The following is a 24,198-nucleotide window of genomic DNA, read 5'->3' as shown; positions in this document are numbered from 1 at the left end:
CCTGGAATTTGTAAACAAGACTGCCCTAAACCAGCTAGTCCATACACCCAACTGGGGGGGCCAACATCCTTGACTTAGTCCTCACCAACATGGGGAGGGGTCTCGTACCCCCCCATCCACCTCCCCAAGTGTAAATTCCTTACTGGTCAGGTGGGACCATAAAGCAGTCTCCTTAGAAATATAAATAAAACCTGGGACACCATGTAACACTGGAATGTTAAGGAATTATTCCAAATCAAAAGTCCTACATTTAACTGACAAACTAGCAAAATTTTAAGCCCCCAACTCAAGGAACACTGCTGCCTATGCAAAGTCATTCCCCAAAACACTTTACAATCATGTATATGGCTGTATAAATGCAATGGCACTTGACCTGAAATAAGGACAGGGCAAACTCAAAAATCAAGCCACCCTGGTGGAATCCCAAATTCAATAGGTTGTACAACAAAACGAAGAAAAACATGGCCAAAACTAGGAAATGGAATGCCTAGCAAAGTAAAAACTCACTTAAACTAAATAAATGACTCGGGACTAATTAACTCTACCCAAGCCAACTCTGAGGAAAATTAGCCTCCCAGGCTTAGGGCAATAACAAGGGACTTTTCAGCTATGTCCAAAACCTCAAAGACGATGTACAACAAAGTGCCAAACTAACTGTAAATACAGACACCCATTGTTAGCTGAAAGATTTGGCAGATCTATTGACTGATAACTACAGCTCCAATTTTACCCCACTTTTTTCCTCAGATACATCTCAAGAAACCACAGCTCCACCAACTATCACTAGTGAGCAGGTCCTCATTACACATTCCAAAGTACAAAATGCTACATCGTTGGGAACTAATAATATTCCACGACACCTCATTAATAGCATAAAATGTGATCTATTGGGGCCACCAAAAACACTACTCAAAGGTAGCCTCCCAACAGGCTTTGTACTAAGCAAATGAAGGACTGCAACCGTTTTCCCTCTGCACAAAGGAAGGCCATCGATGGACCCACACAATGGCAACTTGTATGTCAGGGTATGGAAAAAATAATCACGGACACGATAAATAATGACATAGGAAACCTTCATGCACTGGACCCAACCCAGTTTGAGTTTGTCAAGGGCATGTCATGCCCACTCAACCTGGTGGACTTCAAGGTAGTCATCAACGCAATGGATGAAGGCAAAACAGTGTATACTGCTTTCCGTGACCTGGCCAAACCATTCAACACAATACCCCACTCAGGCATTGTAGATAAGCTAGCATAATTAGGTATAAATCCTTACATCACCTGTTGGATAGCCAGCTGGTTCACAAAGAGAACATAAGAAGTCAGGATAGGTGAGACTACCTCCACAAAAAGGACAGTCACTAGTGAAGTCCCCAAGGGCTCAGTGCCAGGGCCACTTCTTTTTGGTATATACTTCTGAGAGGTAAAGGACAACATGAAAGGTCTTTGGCTAACAAAGTCTGCAAATGACTGCAAACTAGGTACAGTCACAGAATACCCCAAATAAAAAAACATCCCCAAAGAAGGCCAAACACAGCTTAATAAATGGTGCTAGAGTCCCAATCTAAAACTTAATGACAAAAACACAGCACCTTCCAGCAAAACAACCACACATGGAAATTACTGCATTTATAAAACACCACTATGAATTGACCCTATGGTCAGTGATATGGTAACACATGTAGACGGTGACATGACTTTCGATCATCATGTGTCTACCGTAATAAGGAACTCATTTTATATTGCGCAATTTATAAGTGCATGGCATCTAGGTCCAAAGATGTCCTTGTTCCATTAAACTCTGCCTTCACCAATCGATTGAGTACAATGCCTACTTGGGTATGTACTTGACCTGGCATATGCAGCAAATGGAGCATTCACAGAGGCTCCACACAAAAAGAACAGATGGTGTAAACAATATGTCCTATGCAGACTGCTTCAAAGGGTCTATATTAGAACATCAAAGTATTACTACTTTGAATGTTCTAATATCGAACCCTTTGCATCGAACGCTGAAAATAGGGAAGCTGCAGAATATCGAATACTTTCCTAGGGAAAGTATTCGGTGGGCCGTTTCTGCAGCTTCGCTATTTCCTCAACTGTGGAGTGAAGGTTACGGACCGGGTTAAGATAAGTGTGCGAACGAAGGTGAGTGTGCGATATGGACCTTAGGGTTAGGGAGCGGGTAAGGTGAGTGTGCGATATGGACCTTAGGGTTAGGGAGCGGGTAAGGTGAGTGTGCGATAGGGACTTTAGGGTTAGGGAGCGGGTAAGGTGAATGTGCGGTAGTTATGGACCTTAGGTTTAGGGATGGGTTAAGGTAAGTGGATAGCTAGTAGTGTATGTATGGTTTAGTGTATGGTTTTGTGAAGTGTGTGTGTGTGTGTGGATTATGTATTTTGGTGTGCTTGTGTTGTGTGTATGTTTGTTGGAACAGCAAATTTTTTCCCTGGGAAAAAATTTGCTGTTCTGAGTGTTCGATGTTATGGTGTTTCAAATGAAATGGTTCGATATTAGAACATTCAATGTAGTTATACTTCGATGTTCTAATATAGACCCGCCTCAAAGTCTAATGCTTGTCCTATGTATCCTAAAGACTGCTAAGAAGCGATATATGCCTGGCCTTTAAAGCATCCTCTGATTCAGCCCTGATGGACCTGTTGCAGATCCACAAAACAAATGGCAAAAGAAACATCTGATCTAGAGACCTAAATCTCATCTGAGGCAAAATAAAAAGAGAAATCCTGGAGGGACAGCAAAAAAAAAAAAAAAACATAAGAGAAATGCTGGAGGGACAGGTATGTGACTCAGACAAACCACACTCTGGAACAGGCTTCCCACACTAACAGAAAAACAACAGTTCTTAGACTTCTATAATAACTGTGAAATATCTGACGTGCTCCTACAGGACTCAGTGAAAGTATATTTACATCATGGTGTGTCTACTTGGTGTTATAAAAAGAAAAACAATGGGATAGAGACTTGCTGGAATCGCAAGGAAAGAAATATAAAATAAAGTTAGAAATACAAAACGTAAAAAAAGATCTATTATCAGAAATTTAAAAAAACAATGCGTGCAGAGGTTAAGAAGATACTATTGCATAAGGTTTCCATTAGTTTATAAAAAGTTAATCTAAATTATTATTCAATTCCTAAAGGCTTACATTGGCCCTCAGATCCAAAATGGCAACAAAAACTAAGCACATCAACAGTATATCCTCTCCTGGTAGAAATAAAAAATATACACAGACAATGAAGAAATTCTGGAATGTTTAAAAAAAGACACACTGAGAAAAATAATATACAAAATAGCACAGAAAATGAAAAAAAAATAACCGATGCATTTTAATTAACAATATATAAAACAATTATTATCAGAGTGAATAAGGAAAATAGAAATAAAACTATTTATATAACATAAATAAAAAAGAAAATCAAAGGGCAGAAGAGAAACAAAGCTCCAGTCAATTACAGCATATTTTATTAACTATATAAAGTATTACCTCACAATGTTTTTCTCTTTTACAGAAAATATTCACAGAAATTAAAACTACATTTAACATACCGCCAATCTGTACCTTTCAACTGCCCAAATCATGTATTTTGCTCTATTCCTCATAAAATTTGTGTTTTTTTCTGGTAAATCATTTATAATTTAAGTTACTAAATAATGTCAGGCATTTGAGTTTCAGGTTTCATATCTTTTCAGAAAATGCACACTGCAAGCAAAATCTGTTGTTATAGGAATTTTCTAAGTTTACAAAAACAATATTTAAAATCTGTTCCTATCTTTGGGTCTTTGTGTCTCATTACAGGTTGACGGGTATGCCTCCATCATGGAAATATAGAATAATGTCTTCCTTATTAAAACAAGATAAAGGTTAATCTATACGCTCTTGAACACCTATTTCATTACTGAATGCTGATTACAAAATTATGCCAATCATTGCCAATAGATTAAAAGTATACTACCTAGATTAACAGAGGAAGAGCAAAATGGCTTTTTTGGAAATTGGCAAGCACAGGATAACATCGAAGAATAAATACTTTCATTGATTATGCTATAAACAATAAACAAAACCATCTACAATTAGCCTGAATCTAGACAAAGCCAATGACTGAGGATACGACTTGAGTAAACTGATCCTAATTAACTATTAGAAACATACAGATTTCCAAGTAATTATCTTATCAATCACGGTTAACAAAACTTGTTCCAATATGTTAAACTAGAACTAGAAAAACAACCCAAGATCCTATAATGTTTTTAGACAGATTTTGGAAATGTTATGAAATTTGTATAAAGCAGAGGAATGTGGAAAACAACAAACAGCACACACACAGAAATAAGTATGGAAGACTTAATTATACGGAGGTTAGAGAAAGAGGAGGCTCTACAACTACTAGTTCAGAGGAGGAGATGAGATAGAAATGGTGATGTACAATCAACCTGCATGGAAGTCTCCACGAACAGATGGTATTCCTGAAGAAGTCAGGAGTGGAAACAGTGATAAAAAAGATCTGGAAGGTTTCAACAATATTTTAAAAAGAGGGACATTACCAGCATCTTGGAAGAAAACTGCAATGGCTGTACTATTCAAAGAGGGCAAAATCCCTTTAAATCCAAATTCATATGGACCTATTTCAATTCGGAACTGTAATTATAAAATATTTATGTCTATACTAGCTAAAAGAATGGATAACGGTGTTGACAAAACTGATAAATATGGATCAATGTAGTTTTGTGGAGGGAGATAAACATTTGGCAAGATTAACAGAATGATGATAATCCAAAGAAGACCCCATTATTGCTGCTGGGTCTTGATGCCGAGAAGGCATTAAACAGAGTTAGCTGGGATTTTATGGGTAGGACAATGGCAACATTGGCATTTACTGATTGACTAATGGGGATAATAAGCAAGATATATGAAGGATCAGAGGCAAGGATCAAGGTTAGAGGGTTCATCTGACAAGCTGGGCTTGAACACTGGCAAAGAAAACAAAGGACTCTCGAATTCAAAGGTACAACTGGTTTAGTACGCAAGAAAAATGAGCCTTATTTGCAGATGACATTAATCTGTATCTGACAAATCCAACAAAGGACATTTCAGTGTCATGGAACATTTACAAACACGAAGTTTTTTTCAGAGCATAAAATAAATGAAGATACCAGTCAGGCATGTTTTCAGGAGAAGATGAGATGTGCTTCCTCTTTTTCTTTCTCTTGAGAGGCCTGGTGGGCATCTGAAGGGAGAAAGGCCTGGAATCAGGCGACTGTAAAGAACTGGAGGGATCCAACGGACGAACCGGAATCGCTGGTCTCCCCAGCTTCGAAAACCGATGTTGGAAAAGCCTCTACGGACGTGCCCTCCACGCAGGACTGTGCAGCCTCCATGGAGGTACCTGCTACATCTGAGGCAGCAGAGCCTGGATCCTCCACTAGGTCGAAGTTGGCCACAGGCTGAGGGTTGGACACAAGAGGTGCAGTGGTAGTGGTAGGCCTGACAGTTTCGGCTTTCATTTTCTGCGGTTCAGCAGGTACGTTGGCAGAACCCTCCATACCTACGGCTATTTGCTTTGGTCATTGATTTTCTAGATATAGACTGAGCGCATGCAGATGGCTGCGCAAAGTTTTGGGCACAAACGCCTGACACATGGAGCAGGCCTTGTAGTTGTGCGACCGACCTTAGCAAAAGAGACAGATCATGGGCATCCTTGTGGGGTATCTGATGACAGCACTTACACTTGCCCTTTCTGGTTGACATGTAAAGGCATTAAATTAAATAAAATGACTGAAAGGTTTCCCAACGGGGCACTTATCTGACTTCTAGAAATCAGACAGCCAGGATGGCAAGAACACCTGACGTTTGACTGGCGGCCGAGAAGTTCTGAGGATCGGTGCGTACAAACGTCACTTTTATGGCCCATGTTCCACCAGCCATGTCAGACATCCCAGGCACCATACAGTGGCTGAAAACTTTTGTATACTGGCCAGACATTCGGGTAGCAAGAAGAGTAAACCCATATGTGAAGAATACTGCAACACGTGAATAAAAGGACATCTATATTTATGGGGCTATGATAAGATGAAGTGTTTTGGTGTTTGGATTAAAAAGTATTCTACTTTGTCAACAACAACTAAAGATATGTGGGAAAGGACTAAAGAAAAGCTAATGCAAAAATTGGGAAGTTGGAAGTAAGAAGGTCTTAACAATGGACATGGATAGTAAGGTGCAATCAGTGAAGATGTTTGTATTCCCTTTAGTATTATATACAGTACAGGTGTATTTTTTATATCAACAAAAGGTGGACCTGTGGACCATGTTTAACAAATAAAGGAATTTATTTCGGTGGGCAAGAGTTACCTGGGATAAGTTGTTTCTCCCCACAGAACAGGGTGGTTTTAGGATTACCAGATTTGAAAGGATACTTTAGAGCTAAACAGTTAAGGAGCATATATAAACACAAGCAGAAGACTACAAATCAAAATGAGAATAAATGATGTTGAAATGGGAAAGAGTCGCAAAATAAGAAGTGTGTAAGATTTTGGATGCAGGCTCTTAAAGAAAATAGTAATGGCCATACAGAATATTTTATGTACAAAGTAGCATCAGAGGCCTCATGGGATATATGCAAATCACCCCTTAAGGATATCAGGTGTTTCAGCTAAATGGCAATTCTGAATGTCCATGACTTTTTCTTTTACTTTCATTTTTAAGTCTATATCCCATGAGGCCTCTGATGCAGGAAGTTTAAGGTATCACACAGTTAGAAGTCTGGCTTTGCTACATTTTTCTCTTTGTGTTTTTTAACCAGTTGGTTATCTGTGTAACCTTTTTACTCTTTGTTTTAGTTTAATGTACAAAGTAGCAGAAAATATTTTCAGAACTAAGACATGGGAATGAAAAAGAGAGATTTTACCAATGGGAATGACTGCAAATGAAGCACAGAAAAATAAGCGAGGGAGAGAGACAGATGGAATTTAATGGTGAAAACTGGTTCCATTCTTAGGGGGTTCAATATCTCCCAGTCTGGGAAGATACGATTGACAGCCCATGTTGCTTACCCAGGGATGGTCTGCATCTGTCCCCTCTATAGTTTCAATTTTTGTCAAAGACACTATCCACTCCCATTCTGCCTTTTCAGGCAATGCCAACCTGATAAACCAACCAACATAATGAAGCAAACAAAGGGAAACATGAAGGTGTTAATGATTAATGCTAGGAGCCTCCACTTCCTACAAGCTCTTCTCACCCTGTAGACATTTGCAGAGTGACTGAGACATGCTTTAAAACAGAGGAGAGCATTCTGGCTGTGCAGGGCTATAATGTCTTCCACATTTTTAAACCAGCTCAGGAAGGGAAAAGTGCAGTTGTGTACTTACCATAAATGTAGATGTTCGAGTGTATTCACTTTTGCAGTCATTACTCTTGGGTTATCCTGCTGGCAGGCTACCCGCAGTCGGCCTGAATTCCAAAGTCCTGGTCCAGCGTCGGTTGCTGTCGCCTCCTCCCTGACGTCAATGCGCCAGGAGTATAAAAGATGCAGCCAATGCCATTTTCTTCAGTTTTTATTGCCCCAGATGTCAGGTGCCCCCAGAAGGGTAGACTAAATAGATTATGCCAATAAACATGCATGCACTAAAGTAAATATTTCCTTCAACTACAACCAAATACACCACATAGGTCGTATAGGACAGAGAAGTACAGATAAGACTAAGCAAATGAAAGGGGGATGGTGGGAGGGTAACCTGGACTGCAACAGTGAATACACTAGAACATCTACATTTATGGTAGGTACACAACTGTACTATGTTCATTGTGTTTCACTGCTGCAGTCATTACTCTCGGGTTGAATCCCAAAGCTGAGGATGGGTGGCTGGCCTAAATAGGATTAGGAGAGGCTATGAGGCCCTGCAGAACTGCAGTGGCAAAGCTTGCTCAGGATTTAGAGTAGAGAGGTAAGTGGTAGTGCTTTGTAAAAGTGTGCACTGAACTTCAAGTTGCAGCCTCTACGATTTCTTTGGTTGGTACTCCTCTGAAGTAGGCTGCTGAAGTGGCTGCTGCTCTGGTAGAATGTGGCCTACTAGGTTATTGCTAGGAGAAGAGCTGTTTTCCAGGATAAGAATTTTATATCAGCCGTTGAGGCTGGCTCAAAAGGAGCAGTGTGAGCTTTTCCAAGACATAATTGAGGTCCCATGCAGGTATTGGTGCTCTCCTTGGAGGTCTTATGTTTTTGGCCCCTCTGAGGTACTGCCTTATTAAAGGATGAGAAAAAATAGCTGGTTCCGTATTGTAATGCACTGAAATGGCAGAGGCATGAATCTTAATTGATGAAAAGGATAGGCCTTTGTCCAGCATCTCAGTTAAGTATTGTAAAATCTGAGGAATATTTGGTACAAACGTGTCAATTCCTTGTTCTTGGTTCCAAGCACAGAATCTCTTCCATTTTTCTGCATAACATTTTCTGGTCCTGGGCCTCCTAGCCTCCAAGATAACATCCATGATTACTTTTGAAAGAGGAGTGTTCTGAATGGCTACATTATCCGGCCATGCTGCCAGATTTAAGGTCCTGAGTTGGCTGTGCAGGATCTGATTGTTTTGTTGGGTCAGTAAGTGAGTAGTTTGAGGCAATGTCCAGGCTGGACCTTGAGACAAGTTCTTTAGGCTTGGGTACCAGTGCTGGTGTGGCCAGTCTGGGGCAATCAGTATCATTTTTGGCTTCTCTTGTCTGACCTTTAGGAGTACCTTGGGGAGGAGAGGCAGTGGAGGAAAGGCATATAATATTAGGTTTTTCCAGCTGAAGGATAGGGCGTCCACTTTCCATGCTAGCTTGTGATAAATCCTTGTGCAGAATCTCTGTAATTGGCAGTTGTGAGTGGAGGCAAATAGATCTATGTCTGGGCATCCCCATTTCCTTGTTATCATGCTGAAGTCTTGTGGATCCAGTTTCCACTCGTGGGGATCCATGAGGTTTCTGCTTAGTTCGTCTGCCAGAGTATTTATTTTTCCTGGCAGGAATTGTTCTTGCAGGTGAATTTGATAAGTCAATGCTGAACGTGTGCCTCCCTGTTTGTTTATGTACCACATGACTGTAGTATTGTCCGTCTTTATCAGTAGTTGTCCTGGATGAAGTAGATCCCTGAAAGATGTCAGGGCATTCTGAACAGCTAGCATCTCTTTTTGATTGATATGAAGATGCATCTGGCTTGCGGGCCATGTAGCCTGAATACATTTTCCTGCCATGTGACCCCCCCCCCCCCCCAGGCATAATCTGATGCATCCGTTGTTAGTGTCTGCCTGGCTGTGGGTAAAGTGAATCGCTGTCTCTTGTTGTGGTGACAGGCCTGTGCCCACCATCGAAACTCCTGTTGCAGGCAGGGAATGAGGGTAATTAATGTTTCCAGGCTGTGGCAATGTTGAGTCCAAACACTTTTTAGACACCATTGTAGTTTCCTCATATGCAGTCTGGCATATGGAATTAGCAGAATGCGGGATGCCATGAAGCCCAAAGCCTGCAGGATTTTCCTTGCAGATAACTGGGTCTTTGTGCCAACATTTGGAAGTAAGAAGTCAGTTGCCTTTGTTTGTCTGGCGTGAGTTATGCCATCTGGGTAGTTGTATTTAAGCTTGCACCCAGGAATATTATCTCTTGAGAGGGTACTAGTTTTGATTTATTTTCGTTTTACAAACACCAGATGCTTTTGTAGAATGTCTTTGTTCTCTGCTTGAATAAGGCAGTCGTCCAAGTAAGGATATGTTTGAATTCCTCTTTGTCTGCAAAATGCAATTACTGGTGCCAGGCATTTTGTGAAGACCCTGGGCACAGTAGATAAGCCAAAGGGCAGTGCAGAGAATTGGTAGTGCATTGAGCCAGCTATGAATCTAAGGTATCTTCTGCAAGATTGTCTGATTGGGACATGCAGGTATGCCTCTTTTAGGTTCAAAGTTACGAGCCAAGCCTTCTTGCCCAGCATGGGCAGTAGCTGCTGCAGAGTCAACATTTTGAATTCTGGAACATTCAGAAATGTGTTTAGTATAGATAGGTCCAATACTGGTCTCCAGGCTTTGTCCTTTCTGGGCACCAAGAAAAGTCTTGAGTAAAATCCTTGACCCTGCTCTTGTTGTGGCACTTGTTGAATGGCCCTCATGTCCATAAGGGATGAAACTTGCTTTTGTGCCTCTACCCATTGATTGTGTGGCAGGTCTGGCATACCTTTTGCCATTGGCAGGGTGTGAAAGTGGAACCTATAGCCCTGAGACACTATGTTCAAGACCCATTTGTCCTGGGTAACTATGTGCCAATTTGGTGAAAAAAGTGCTAGTTTTCCCCCTAAGGGGGCTGCCTAAAGATAAGTGCTTGGATCTGACAGAGGAAAGTCATTGGGACTGTTTCCTGTATGGTTGTGATTTGTCTTCTCCACTTTTGGAGGTAGAAGAACCCCATTGTTTAGGCCTGTATGAGCCTTGGGGCTGAGATCTGCCTCTGGGGTGTCTGTATCTGCCTCTTTGTGGCCCGTCTTAGACACTGGAAAGGATCAATTCTTTGCAGGCCAGTTCCTGCTAAATCTGGGTGGCTGTACCTGTAAGAAATCCTTAACTGTCTGCATGGATTTCGCTTTATCCTCCATTTTCTTCAACACCTCTTCTGCCTTGACACCAAACAAAGTATCATGCTGTAATGGAGCATCCAATAATTTTGCTTTAACATGATCAGGCAGAGTCTGTTCCTTTAACCAAGCATGCCTTCTAATGACAGAACCTGTAACAGCGGCCCTGCAAGAGGCCTCCAGTGAATCAAAACCACATTGCAAAGTATGCTTTCCCACTTGTTCAGCTGCATGCAATAAATCCTGCATTTCCTTATCTGAACATTCAGAATTTGTCAACATTTTCTGTTTAAGCAATGACATTAAGTATTGCTGATATTTAAGCATATGAAACTGACAATTTAAAGCCCTTACAGCCAAGGTAGCAGAAGTGTAAACTTTTTTCCACCATCTGTCCAGTGCCCTAGAATCCCTATCAGAGGGGACAGGGTTTTTTGCAGTGGAAGCCTTGACCCCCTTTGGGACCCTGAGATATAGTTTCGGGGTCAGCAGCAGGATTTTTATATAGAAATTTATGAGAGTCTGGAACCCTGTAATATCTGTCTGGCTTAGCAGCTGCAGGGGGTAAAGAGTCAGGAGACAGGCTGGACTCTGAAAATACATCATCTACAATGTCTAGTACAGGTGGAATAGCAAGAGGTCTGTGCTGAGGTAGTAACAGAAAGTCTCTGAGCCTATTCTTAGATTCTGAGTAATTTTGGCTCTCCCAGTGAAAATGCTCCCTCATGGTACGTAGGGTTTCCCCAAAAGAATAATCCTCAGGAGGAGAGGCTGAAGGAATAGATTCTTCAGCATCAGAATCCTCATAGGGAGGAATAGAATATATCCCTGTTCAGAAGAGGAATCAGAGGAAATTGAAACCTGATCAGAAGAGTCATATTCTGTCTCTTGCCTAGGCCTCTTATCAGGAGGCAGATGGGAACCCCTGACCAAAGTAATCAGGTCTTCAGCCATTTTAAGCATCTGTTTCTTAGGCATGGAAGTCTGTCCAGAAGAATGCTGTACTTGTTTCTTTGTCTTTAGAGCTGTTTTAGTCTTTGAAGCTGAGGTTGGCTTGACAGAAGCTGATGCCTGCTCAGCAGCTCCGGACCCATCTGAGGGAATAGTTTCCGAGGGTCCAATACCTTGAGTATCCAGAGGCCTAGTCGGCTCCACGTGGGAGTCGGAAGCAGCCTGTGGCTCTGAGGTAGCGGGCGTCAGGGGCTGCGAAAGCACCTCACTGAGAACCGGCGACTGGCCTAGCGGGGGCCTCGTCATCGGTTTTGGACCTCGGATGCCTGTCCTTTTCCTTGCGCTTTTTATAAACTCCAGTTGTCGGTTGTTCCGACGGCATTATATAATTAAACCTTCGGCCAAAGTAATGAAAGGAAAGATCGTACCGACGTTTAATAGTGTGTTGGTTAAATCTAGCACAAAACCGACAGCTAGCAATGTCATGATCAGGGCCTAGGCAAGGAATACAGTAAGAATGAAAATCCTTATGAGGTATTTGCTTCCCCCCCACAAGAAATACAATTGTTAACTTTTTCGGACATCGGTCTGGAGCAAGAAAAAAGTTTCCCCAATGGGGTACTTCGCTTTAATGAAGACTTCGGATCTGAAATTCGATTGTGAATATCTCAGGAGTCGGCCGACCGGCACTTGCGAACTGCTTTTGCTTTGGGCACCGCACGGCAAGAAAGACTGAAGAAAATGGCGTTGGCTGCATCTTTTATACCCCTGGCGCACTGACGTCAGGGAGGAGGCGACAGCAACCGACGCTGGACCAGGACTTTGGAATTCAGGCCGACTGCGGGTAGCCTGCCAGTAGGATAACCCAAGAATAATGACTGCAACAGTGAAACATGATGAACATCAAGTGGAGGTGCCTCAATCTACATCAAGAAGAGACTTGCATCAAGACTGCTAAAGCAACATAATGCAGTAGAAATTCTTCATGTACAAATAACTATCAGAAAGGTCATGTACCACATATTAGCTAGCTACAGAACTCTCTGTATGACCCAAAAAAGCCACAATGCCTAGCTACAGGAACTAGAATCGCTATATTAAACCCAATACTATTTACCTAGGTGATCTAAACTGTCCAACCTACAAGTCTGGGGAAACCTACACCACCACTAGTACACAAGCAAAGAGAATCCTGGACTGTGTCACTACAAACACCCTGGAACAAACAGTCAGAATACCAGCTAGGGACGAAACAAAATCTTGGATTTTGTCCTTACTAATATAGGGGCATCTTGCACCATCCCTAGTTAGGTCTGACTATAAAGCTATCTCCTTTAAAATAAAATTGAAACCAGATACTCCCTTCTATCTAAGGTGCCTTTAGAAATTTCTCTAAGGCAAGCTACCTGCTCTAAGCGAAACACCAGCAAGATTCAAATCCTACCAAACCCAGTTAACTCCACTGAACATGTGGAAATGTAGTCTACCGCACTATACGAGCAAGTAAACAGCTGCATGCAAGCAGCTGTATCCTGTAGGAACAAGCTCAGGGCAAACCCCAGAAATAATCCTCCATGGTGGAAACATAACTTCAATAAGCTTTACAATATGAGAAAGAGAAGTTTGGCCAAAAGTAAGAACAGTAATTCCCAGAAAGATACAGCCCTTGTCACTGAAATAAACAAATCAAGAGCTTAATTAAATCCACCAAATCCACGTTTAGAGGCTAGTATAGCTACCCAAGTCAAACACAATCACAAGGCTTTTTTAGTTATGCATGTAATCTCAGAAGCACAACACAGTAATATAATGAGTGTATCATGAATGATGTTAGCTACACTGAGGCTGAAGACACAGTGAACCTACTAGCTGATAAATGCAGCTCAAACTTCACCCCACTCTCCCCTCCATCTGTCCACAAAATATACCCCAAACCAGCTCACCTTCAGCTATCACAATAGACCAACTCCTAAAAACATTATCAAAAAGTAAAAACACTGCATCAATGGGTCCTGATAATATCCCTGTATGCATTTTAAATAGCATGCAGCACAATTTAGTCGCACCCCCCCCCCCCAACAACACAGTTCTACCTCAGCCTCCAAACAGGTTTTGTAGCAAGTGAAAGGAGAACAGCTACAGTCATTCCCCTGAATAAGGGAGGCCCTTCCACAAACCCAGACAATTACAGATCCATAAGTCTGACCAGCCTCATATGAAAAGTCACGGAAACATTTAATCATGGACCTAATCAATAAGGGCATAGGGAACATCCAAACAGTGCACTCCTCTCAATTTGGATTTGTCAAGGGCAACTCATGCTTACTCAAACTGGTGGACTTCATTGAAAAGGTCACCGAAGCAACAAATTAAGGTAAAATGGCACACACTGTCCATCTCGACCTGACCAAGACTTATGATACAATGCCCCTCTTGGGCATAACAGAAAGGCTAAATAAACTTTGAATAAACCCCTATGTCACCCACTGCCTCACAGATAAGATGCAGGAGCTCAAAATAGGGGAAGCTACCTCCACAAAGAGACCAGTCACCAGTGGAATCCCTCAAGGTTCAACAATGGGACTTATACTGTTTAGCATCTACCTGTCTTAAGTAAAAGCCAATACCAAAAGGCTCTGGCTATCTAAGTTTGCAATGACTCCAAGCTAGGAGCAATCACTGAATCCTCACATGACTAGGCCATCTTGTAGGAAGATTTGTCCCAAACTATTGGTGCCAATAATCATGGCCTGAAACTAAATGTCAAAAAATGCATTATCATATCCTTTGGGAGGTCATCTACCTTGGGGAATTACTACAGTGACAATATGCTCCTAAGAGTTGATGCAATTGTCTGGGATTTGAGAACATACGTGGACAGTGACCTTTCAACCAATAAGTGTCCATGCTGTATGAAAGCCCCTCTAAATTGTGCAGCTTAAAAACGAATGTACTGTGTCTACATCTAGTAAGGTCACTGCCCCCTTTACTCAGCCCTCAATAGGCTAATCATGGAGTACAATGCACCCTTTGGCACATAACAGTCCAGACACATGCAACACAACTGGAACACCAGCAGAGATACTTTACTAAAAGTATACAAGGCCTAAACAATATGCCCTACACGGACAGACTCAAAGCCATCACTATACTTGGCATCCTGCAGACTCCTAAGTAGTGACCTGTGTCTGGCATACAAGGTCTGACACAATAGTGACAGAGCTACTGTTCAACAACAATACAAGATGGTATGAATGAGACGTGGCACTGCTGCCCATAGCAGACATTAAAGGAAACATGCAGCCCAGCAGTCAGGACAGCCACCTGCCGACAATGAAAGCATTTTAAACACACACACACTAACATGGAAGAGTGTACATAGGGTTACCTAGATATTTCACTGCATTTGGCAAAAAATTAAAAACTACAGAATATCTTGGCCTGGAAGACTCCACTGCATCCCACCACCCTACACAGACTCTGCTGCATGCAGCCACACTATGGACACATTTAAGTAGGAGACTCAATAGGCAGAGCTGCCAGGAGGGCAGGCTGTACGAAGAGACAACTGGGGTAAAATAAAGTGATAGTACCAAAAGGTCCCGTGAGGGGACTCTGACGTGTATGTTTTACATTTTCCTATCAAACACTCATCACCAAGTTTATTCCCTGAATTTTTAAGTCTCCATCAGGATCCACTCTATCCTTAGGGGTCTTGTCACATCTTTCCTTAGTTTAAACTAAAGACAGCACTTCAGCTGCCCATTATCACTGGAGCATCAAAGGAAACGCCCAACTTCACCATCTGCAACCCACGTTCAACAAGGGGAACAGTGCTGTTGTACCTGTCAGGGAATGTGAGGCAAACTGCGGCCTGCATTTAACACACTCACCATTTGGGGAGAGGAAATGTGGGTTCCAAATGCTGCAGAACTGACTTCTTAGGGAGGCTAGAGACACAGCATCTCTCACAAATTAACTAGGATATGTTAGGTTCAGCAGACTTGTCTGACACATACAAGTACGAAATTGGGCATGTGTAATGACAATGGTATAACACAGAGGACTCTTGTCTGAAATGAATGGATAATTATTAAGCAGCAACCCTAACCATGAATGATGGCTTCAGTTACCATGCTGTCTGAAGACAACACACACAATGCACCCATCACAACAAAAAATGAGTGGTAACAGGGGAAATTAGCGTGCGACAGAGGTGGAAAGTTGGCAAGGAGACAATAGATGATATCAAGAAACTGGAGTAAAAAAATGGTATTCCGTTACACAAGCTGTAACTGACTAAGATATTTCAGATGACTCCAGCTTCTTGGCAATATTCTGTGGTAATGGTAATAGATTCTGGGTCCCAGTATGGGGACTAACATCTTGCTATCATAGCATGCTGATTGGTAACATCATACTATAACCCACAGGTGCTTACACAAATGGGACAGAGTAGATCCAGAAAGTACAGTTGTGTACACTTACCATAAATGTAGATGTTCGAGTGTATTCACTGTTGCAGTCATTACATTTGGGTAATCCTGCTGGCAGGTTGCCCTCAGCTGGCCTGAATTCCAAAGTCTTGGGGCCTGTGTCAGCTGCTGTCACCCCCTCCCTGATGTCAGGTCGTCAGGTGTATAAAAGAAGTAGCCAACGCCATTTTCTTCAGTTTTTCTTGCCCCAGATGTCAAGTGCTCCCAAAAAGGGTAGCCAAACTTTATATAAATACACCAATATAAATTTTACCTTCATCTATAAGCAAATACACCACACAGGTAGTATAAATCAGAGAAAAAAAGGTAAGATCCAAAAGAAAAAAGGGGGAAGGTGGGAAACCTGGACTGCAACAGTGAATACACTCGAACATCTACATTTATGTTAAGTGTACACAACTGTACTATGTTCTTCGTGTTTCACTGTTGCAGTCATTACATTTGGGTAGAGTCCCAAAGCTATGGTTGGGGGGCTGGTACTACACAGCAGTAGGAGCAGCTAAGAGGCCCTGCAGAACTGCAGCGGCAAAGCCTGCCCTGGATTTAGAGTAGAGTGGCAGATGATAGTGCTTTGTAAAGGTGTGCACTGAACTCCAAGTAGCCGCCTCTAAAATGTCTCTGGTTGGTACTCCCCTGAGAAAGGCTGCTGAGGTGGCTGCAGCTCTGGTGGAATGAGGCCTAATTCCCTTAGGCGCTGGCTTGCCATGGTTAAGTAGCAGGAACAAATGCAGTGTCCTAACCACTTAGAAATAGTCTGCTTTGAGATAGGCTTTCCTTGTGATCCTGCAGCATATGTCACTAGTAATTGCTCTGTCTTCCTGAAAGCTTTGGTTCTGTCCAAGTAGAATCTAAGCTGTCTGTGTATATCCAAAGAATGCAGAATTCTCTCCCCCTTGTTCTGTGGATTTGGGTAAAAGGTAGGCAGATGGATGGCTTGGTTAAGCACCACACTGGACACTACTTTAGGCATAACTGTTGGGTTTGTCCTCAGGGAGACCCTGTCTGGATGAAAAATGATGAAAGGTTCCACAGTCATGAGTGCCTGTAGCTCTGAAACTAGTCTTGCAGAAGTAACTGCTAAGAGCAGCGCTGTTTTAAAGATAAAAACTTCATGTCAGCAGTAGCCGCTGGCTCAAAAGGAGGTAGGGTGAGTTTTTCCAAGACATAGTTGAGGTCCCATGCAGGAATTGGTAGTCTCCTTGGGGGCCTTAAATTTTTGGCTCCTCTGAGGTACTGCCTTAATAAAGGATAAGAAAAAAGTGGTGGCTCTGTATTGCAATGAGCCAAAATGGCAGAGGCATGAATTTTAATTGATGAAAAAGATAGGCCTTTGTCCAGCATCTCAGTTAAGTATGACAAAATCTGAGGAATATTTGGTACCGCTGTATCGGTTCCTTGTGCCTGGTTCCAGGCACAGAATCTCTTCCATTTTCCAGCAGAAGACTTCCTAGTGCTAGGCTTTCTGGCTTCCAGAATGACATCCATCACAGCTTTACTGAGAAGTGTTTTTCGTATGACTACATTATCCGCCATGCTGCCAAGTTTAATGTCCTGAGTTGGCTGTGAATGATCTGATTGTTTTGCTGGGACAGTAGTCGAGGTATTTGAGGTAAGGGCCAAGCTGGGTATAGAGATAAGTTCCTTAGTATTGGATACCAGTACTGGCGTGGCCAGTCTGGGGCAATCAGTATCATCTTTGGCTTCTCCTGTCTGACCTTTAGGAGCACCTTGGGGAGTAGAGGCAGTGGAGGAAAGGCATATACTGATAGTTTTTTCCAGCTGAAAGACAGGGCGTCCACTTTCCATGCTTGTCTGTGATAAGTCCTTGTGCAGAATCTTTTTAGTTGGTAATTGAGATGGGAGGCAAATAGATCTATATCTGGGCATCCCCATTTCCTTGTTATCATGCTGAAGACTTGTGGATCCAGTTTCCACTCGTGGGGATCCATGAGGTTTCTGCTTAGTTCGTCTGCCAGAGTATTTTCCTTTCATGGCAGGAATTGTGCCTGCAGATGTACTTGGTAAGTCAAAGCTGTGTCTCACAAGGTCATGGTTAGTCTGCAAAGGCGGTAAGAATGTGTGCCCCCCTGCTTGTTTATATACCACATGACTGTGGTGTCTGTCTTTATCAGTAGTTGTCCCGGATGAAGTTGGTCCTTGAAGGCTGTCAGGGCAATTTGCACAGCTAACATCTTTTTTTGATTGATATGTAGATGCATTTGGTTTGAGGACCATGTGCCCCGAATGCCTCTTCCTGCCATGTTAGCTCCACAGGCATAGTCTGATGCATCCACTGTTAGTGTCTGCCTGGTTGGAGGTAATGTGAATGGCTGTCCCTTGTTTTGGTGACAAGCCTTTGCCCACCATCGAAACTCCTGTTGCAGGCAGGGGATGAGTAATGACTGTTTCCAGACTGTGTGAATGTTGAGTCCAAACACGTTTTAGGTACCACTGAAGTTTCTCTATATGCAGTCTTGCATATGGAATTAGTAGGATGCAGGATGCCATGAAGCCCAAAGCCTACAGAATTTTTCTTGCAGATAACTGGGTCTTTATTGCCAACATTTTGAAATAGGTAGTCAGTTGCCTTCGTTTGTCTGGCGTGAGATAAGCCATCTGGGCAGTTGTATTCAAGCTTGCACCCAGGAATGTAATCTCTTGTGAGGGTACTAGTTTTGATTTCTTTTTGTTGACTGTGTATCCTAGGCATGTTAGAAGTCTTTTCACAAACGCCAGATGCTGAAAAAGAATGTCCTTGTTCTCTGCTTGAATGAGACAGTCGTCCAAGTAAGGGTATATCTGTATTCCTCTTTGTCTGCAGAATGCAATTACTGGTGCCAGGCACTTTGTAAAGACCCTGGGCGCAGTAGATAAGCCAACGGGCAGTGCAGAGAATTGGTAATGCATTGAACCTGCCTTGAATCTGAGGTATCTTCTGCATGGTTGTCTGACTGGAACATGCAGGTATGCCTCCTTTAGGTCCAAAGTCACAAGCCAAGCATTCTTGCCCAGCATGGGCAGAAGCTGTTGCAAGGTCAGCATTTTGAATTTTGGAATATCCAGGAAAGTGTTCAGAATAGATAGGTCCAGTATTGGCCTCCAGGCCTTGTCCTTTCTGGGTACCAAGAACAGTCTTGAGTAAAATCCTTGTCCCTGCTCTTGCTGTGGTACTTGTTGAATGGCCCCCATGTCCGTGAGGGATGTGACTTGTTTTTGTGCCTCTGCCCATTGATTTTTTGGCAGATCTGGCAAGCAGTTTGCCTTTGGCAGAGTATGGAAATGGAACTTGTAGCCTTGTGACACTATGTTTAGAACCCATTTGTCCTGGGTTATGATGTGTCAATTTTATGCAAAAAGTGCTAATTTTCACCCTAAGGGTGCTGCCAGAAGATAAGTGCTTGGTGCAGGCGGGGGGAAGTCATTGAAACTGTTTTCTGTATGTTTGTGATCTGTCTTCTCCAGCTTTGGAGGTAGAAGCACCCCATTGCTTGGGTCTGTAAGAACCTTGTGCCTGGGATCTGCCCCTAGGGTGTCTGGGTCTGCCCCTTTGAGGTCTGTCTGACACAGGAAAGGACCAATTTTCTGTAGGCCAGTGTCTACTAACCTAGGTGGCTGTACTTGTAAAAATTCTTTGATAGTTTGCATAGATTTAGCTTTGTCCTCCATTTTCTTTAACACCTCTTCTGCCTTAACACCAAAGTATCATGCTGTAAAGGTGCATCTAGTAATTTAACTTTAACATGATCAGGCAGATTTTGTTCCTTTAACCAAGCATGCCTCCTAATTACAGAACCTGTAGCTGCTGCCCTGCAGGAGGCCTCCAAAGAATCAAAACCACATTGCAAAGTATGTTTTCCAACTTGTTCTGCTGCATACAATAAATTCTGCATTTCCTTGTTTTCTGCACATTCAGTATTTAACAACATTTTATGTTTAAGCAATCCCATGACATGTTGCTGATACTTAAGCATATGAAATTGACAGTTTAAGGCCCTTACAGCCAAAGTTGCAGATATGTAAACCTTTTTTCCCCCATCTATCCAGTGCCCTTGAATCTCTGTCAGAGGGGGTTGGGTTTTTTGCCATGGAAGCCTTAACTCCCTTTGGAACCTGTGAAATAGTTTGTGGGTCAGCAGCAGGGTTTTTAAAAAGAAATTTGTGTGAGTCAGGAACCCTGTAATATCTGTCAGGCTTAACAGGGGCTGGGGGTAAGGAGCCAGGTGTCTAGACTAGACTCCGAAAACACATCTACAATGTCTAACACAGGTGGAATGGCTAGAGGCCTGTGCTGAGGCAGTAAAAGAAAATCCCTGAGCCTCTTTTTAGACTCTGAAAAATCTTGGCTCTCCTAGTGGAAATGCTCCCTCATGGTATGCAAGGTTTCCCCAAAGGAATAGTCCTCAGGAGGAGATGCTGAAGGAATAGATTCTTCAGCATCAGAATCCTCATGGGGGGAAGAGAATATCCCTGATCAGAAGAGGAATCAGAAGAAATAGAAACCTGATCTGAAGATTCATAGTCAGTGTCTTGCCTAGGCCTCTTAACAGGAGGGGGATGGGAACCCTTGATCAAGGTAATCAAGTCTTCGGCCATCTTGAGCATCTGTTTTTTGGACATAGAGGCCTATCCACGTGGCTCTTGAGTTTGTTTCTTTACTTTAGAAGGAGCTTTAGCCTTTGTCTTTGAAGCTGAAGTTGTTTTAATGTAAAGATGTTTAGGTCTGAATACATCCTCAGAAGCCAGTACCTGCTCAGGGGCTCAGGACCCATCTGAGGGATTAACGAACGAAGCTCCAATACCTTGAGTATCCAGTGGCATGGCCGACTCCACATGGGAGTCGGTAGTGGGCTGTGACTCTAAAGTAGTGGGCATCATGGGCTGCGAAAGCGCCTCACTGAAAACCGGCGAACCGGTGATTGGCTTAGGAGAAGCTTCATCGTCGGTTTTGGGCCTCGGTTGTTTTTCTCTATCCTTTTCTTTGCGTTTTTTGTAAACTCCAGTTATCGGATGGCTATCCGACATTTCAGGATAATTAAACTGGTGTCCAAAAAAGTTTAAAGCAAAATCATACCGACGCTTAATAGTGTGTTGGTTAAATACAGCACAAAACCAACAACCAGTAACGCTGTGATCAGGGCCTAGGCAAGGAATACAGTAAGAATGAAAATCCTTATGAGGTATTTGCTTACCAGAAGAAATACAGTTATTAACTTTTTCTGACATCGGTCTGGAGCAAGAAAAAAGTTTCCCCAACGGGGTACTTAGCTTTATTGAAGACTTCGGATCTCAAACACGAAAATCTCAGGAGTCGGCTGACCGGTACTTGCGAACTGCTTCTGCTTCGGGCACCACACGGCAAGAAAGACTGAAGAAAATGGCGTCAGCTACTTCTTTTATACCCCTGACGACCTGATGTCAGGGAGGGGGTGACAGCAGCCGACGCAGGACCCAAGACTTTGGAATTCAGGCCAGCTGAGGGCAACCTGCCAGCAGGATTACCCAAATGTAATGACTGCAACAGTGAAACACAAAGAACATCACGGTGAAATGAACTACTCAGACATCTTCACTTAGCAGATGACATCCTCCCACAAAAGGGAAGTCCCTTAGTCTATCTTTGCACCTGAAATTTCATGTAGCATGGTAGAATAGTTCAAGTTTCTGCCTCTCAGTCCCAGAGTTCATTTCTGACTTCTGCTGACTGCTTATATACAATTTGCACATCATCTCCAGGACTGTGCATGTTTTCTTCTGGTTTCTTTCCAACTCCAAAAATATATAGCGTCTACTTTTCATCTTGTTACCTAAATTACAACTGACAAGGACCTGCAACACACCCGTTCACTTCCCAGCTAACAAATACAAGTAAATAAAACATTTTTACATAAATTCAACAAATTTTATAAATCCATACTATTTCACATGTGAAGAAAATAAATAAAACACTGCTAAACAGAAAAAGACAGTAAATAGAGTCACATCTACCAGATTCTTACCTTTTCTCTAATGATCTCCAAGATGGACTCGAAAGGCAGACATCTACTGCAGCATTATTCGGAAAAGCTGTTTTGTCTATTACCTAAAGAAGGCAGAGTTTGCAAGAAGAACTTAAGTATCTCAATCTACAAAAAGTACTGGATGCACCAACATTACTTACTGACATACTAATTTCACTTTGGTAAATAGGTAGGTCCCCAAGGAAGTCCTGGGGTGCAGTGTTCCAGATTACATATGTATACAGATAAATGCAAGGTGCAAAGACTTCAGAACACATACATGGCATTTGTATACAAAATTACTTGCATGCAGACTGCAGTGACAATACAAATTGCTGGTTAGTTCATCAAGAGCAAACGAGACTGAAAAAGATGATCATATATAACATGTAAATAAAAATGAGGCTGGCAACATGTTATAAAGGGTTAAAGCCCCAACTGTGAGTCAGGTGACCTAGGTTCACTTATTGGGGCCTGTCAATACAGACACCAGCAACGGAAGGATAGGAGTAAGTGAATGATGTTGGTTTAGACATCCTGGGGGGGGGGGGGTAAAAGTGGAAAATGTCTGCATCGCATGCGCTGCACACAGGCGACAATATGTTCATACACAAAGAACATGACTACAAGCAGCCAAAATGTGCTTGCTGTCTAGCTGGGGTTCCCAACAGTGGATCCGGCATAATGGTTAAGGTCTTTACTTCATAAACATAAGGTATAGGTTTTAATTTTGACCTCGAGTTACTGGCTAGGCTTAAAATGGCCCTTCAGAGCAGTCAGCCTAGTATTAACCTCTGAACTTGTATACAAGACCAAATATTTTAGGCTTTGCACTATACTAGTAAGCAATGAGTGGGAGTAACAAATAAGGAGAAACTCTAAACCAATATATATAACCATCAGCCAGCATTTGCCTCTAGTCGTTAGTGCTTGGCACAAATGATGAGGTTAACAATAAGATGTTCCTCCTACAAACAGAAGATGCCTTCCAGGAAGTGCCATGGAATGTTAACATCATGTAGGACTCTGGGAAAAATGGGTCAATAGAGTGCTAGCAAAACAGGTTAGCACTGGACAGAAAGGCACATAAAAAATTTTAAAAACATGGGTCTATTCAAAATGTGTCATCCTTGAAAAAAACACAGCACAAACTTTTTCAAAGTTCTAAACAAGTACAAGAGATCCTTCTTACCCCCAAGGCATGGCTGAAAAAGAATGTGCAGAGTAACATGCAAGTATACAAAAGTACATTCTACTAGATTATATAAATAAAACATAAACGTTGCATTACATGAAATAAAAAAGTTATGTTCTTACCATAATGTTCCATCTGAGTTGCTGCTTCATTTGTCTTCAACCTGTGAGTTTCAGATCCATCCTCGGATCCAACCCGGCCGTATACTCAAGCCTCACTCTCCCTCCACCCCTCAGATTGACTTTGCTGCTGATGAGAAAAATGCCAATACCAAAACACAACCACGCATCAGTCACACCATACAGCAGAATACATCAGGGGCTCGAATGATATAGTAGTGTGAGAGACCTGAGTGTACCTCTGCCAAGTCCTCCCAGGACCTGAAGAAGGGGGAAAGGGGGGTTGAAGACAAATGATGCAATAGCTCAGAAGGAACTACTTTTTTATCTAAAGTTGTTGTCATTTGGTCTTCAACCTGTGGGACAGTGTCCCCAGCTACAAAACCCCTGAGTGGCCCTCATGGAAGGATATTAAGGCTTGAAGTTCTGAAACCCTCTTAACAGAGAGGATAGCCTCTAAGGCCGTCTTCCAAGACAAAACTGTAAATCAACTATAGCAGCTGGTTCAAAGGGGGCAGAAACCAGGGCTTGTAACAACAAATGAGATTCCAAGGGGGGCGTAGGATCTTTGAGTGGAGACCAGAGTAGAAAGGTGCCCTCAAAAATGCCTTACATATTTTTGTGGACGCCAAAGATGTAGTCTTCACTAATATGGAAATTCGAAAAGGCTGCCAACTGCACCTTGACTGTAGAAAAACTAGCTCCACTGTTAAAGATGTGAGCCAAGAAATCCACAATAGGGGAACAGAAGCCGTGAAAGGGTCTAACTGATGCTGTCGCACCTAAATAGAAAATCTCTTCCATTTGCTGGAGTAAATTTTCCTGGAGCTCT

At 42.4% G+C, this 24,198-nt stretch overlaps 1 protein-coding gene across 2 annotated transcripts in view; it reads right to left on the bottom strand.

Annotated features, from left to right (window-relative positions):
- HEATR3 (HEAT repeat containing 3) overlaps positions 1 to 24,198 on the bottom strand; it is a 603,471-nt gene that overhangs the window by 171,184 nt on the left and 408,089 nt on the right. For both annotated transcript variants that reach the window (XM_044081978.1, XM_044081979.1), the window contains one exon: positions 22,053 to 22,135. In XM_044081978.1, coding sequence (XP_043937913.1) covers positions 22,053 to 22,135 — 83 coding nt within the window. The remainder of the gene's footprint in view (positions 1 to 22,052; positions 22,136 to 24,198) is intronic.

Source organism: Protopterus annectens, chromosome 8.part1, assembly GCF_019279795.1.
Source record: "Protopterus annectens isolate FY-2018-M chromosome 8.part1, PAN1.0, whole genome shotgun sequence".
In the NCBI taxonomy this organism is placed as follows: domain Eukaryota; kingdom Metazoa; phylum Chordata; order Ceratodontiformes; family Protopteridae; genus Protopterus; species Protopterus annectens.
This window is presented reverse-complemented; position numbering and strand designations above follow the sequence as displayed.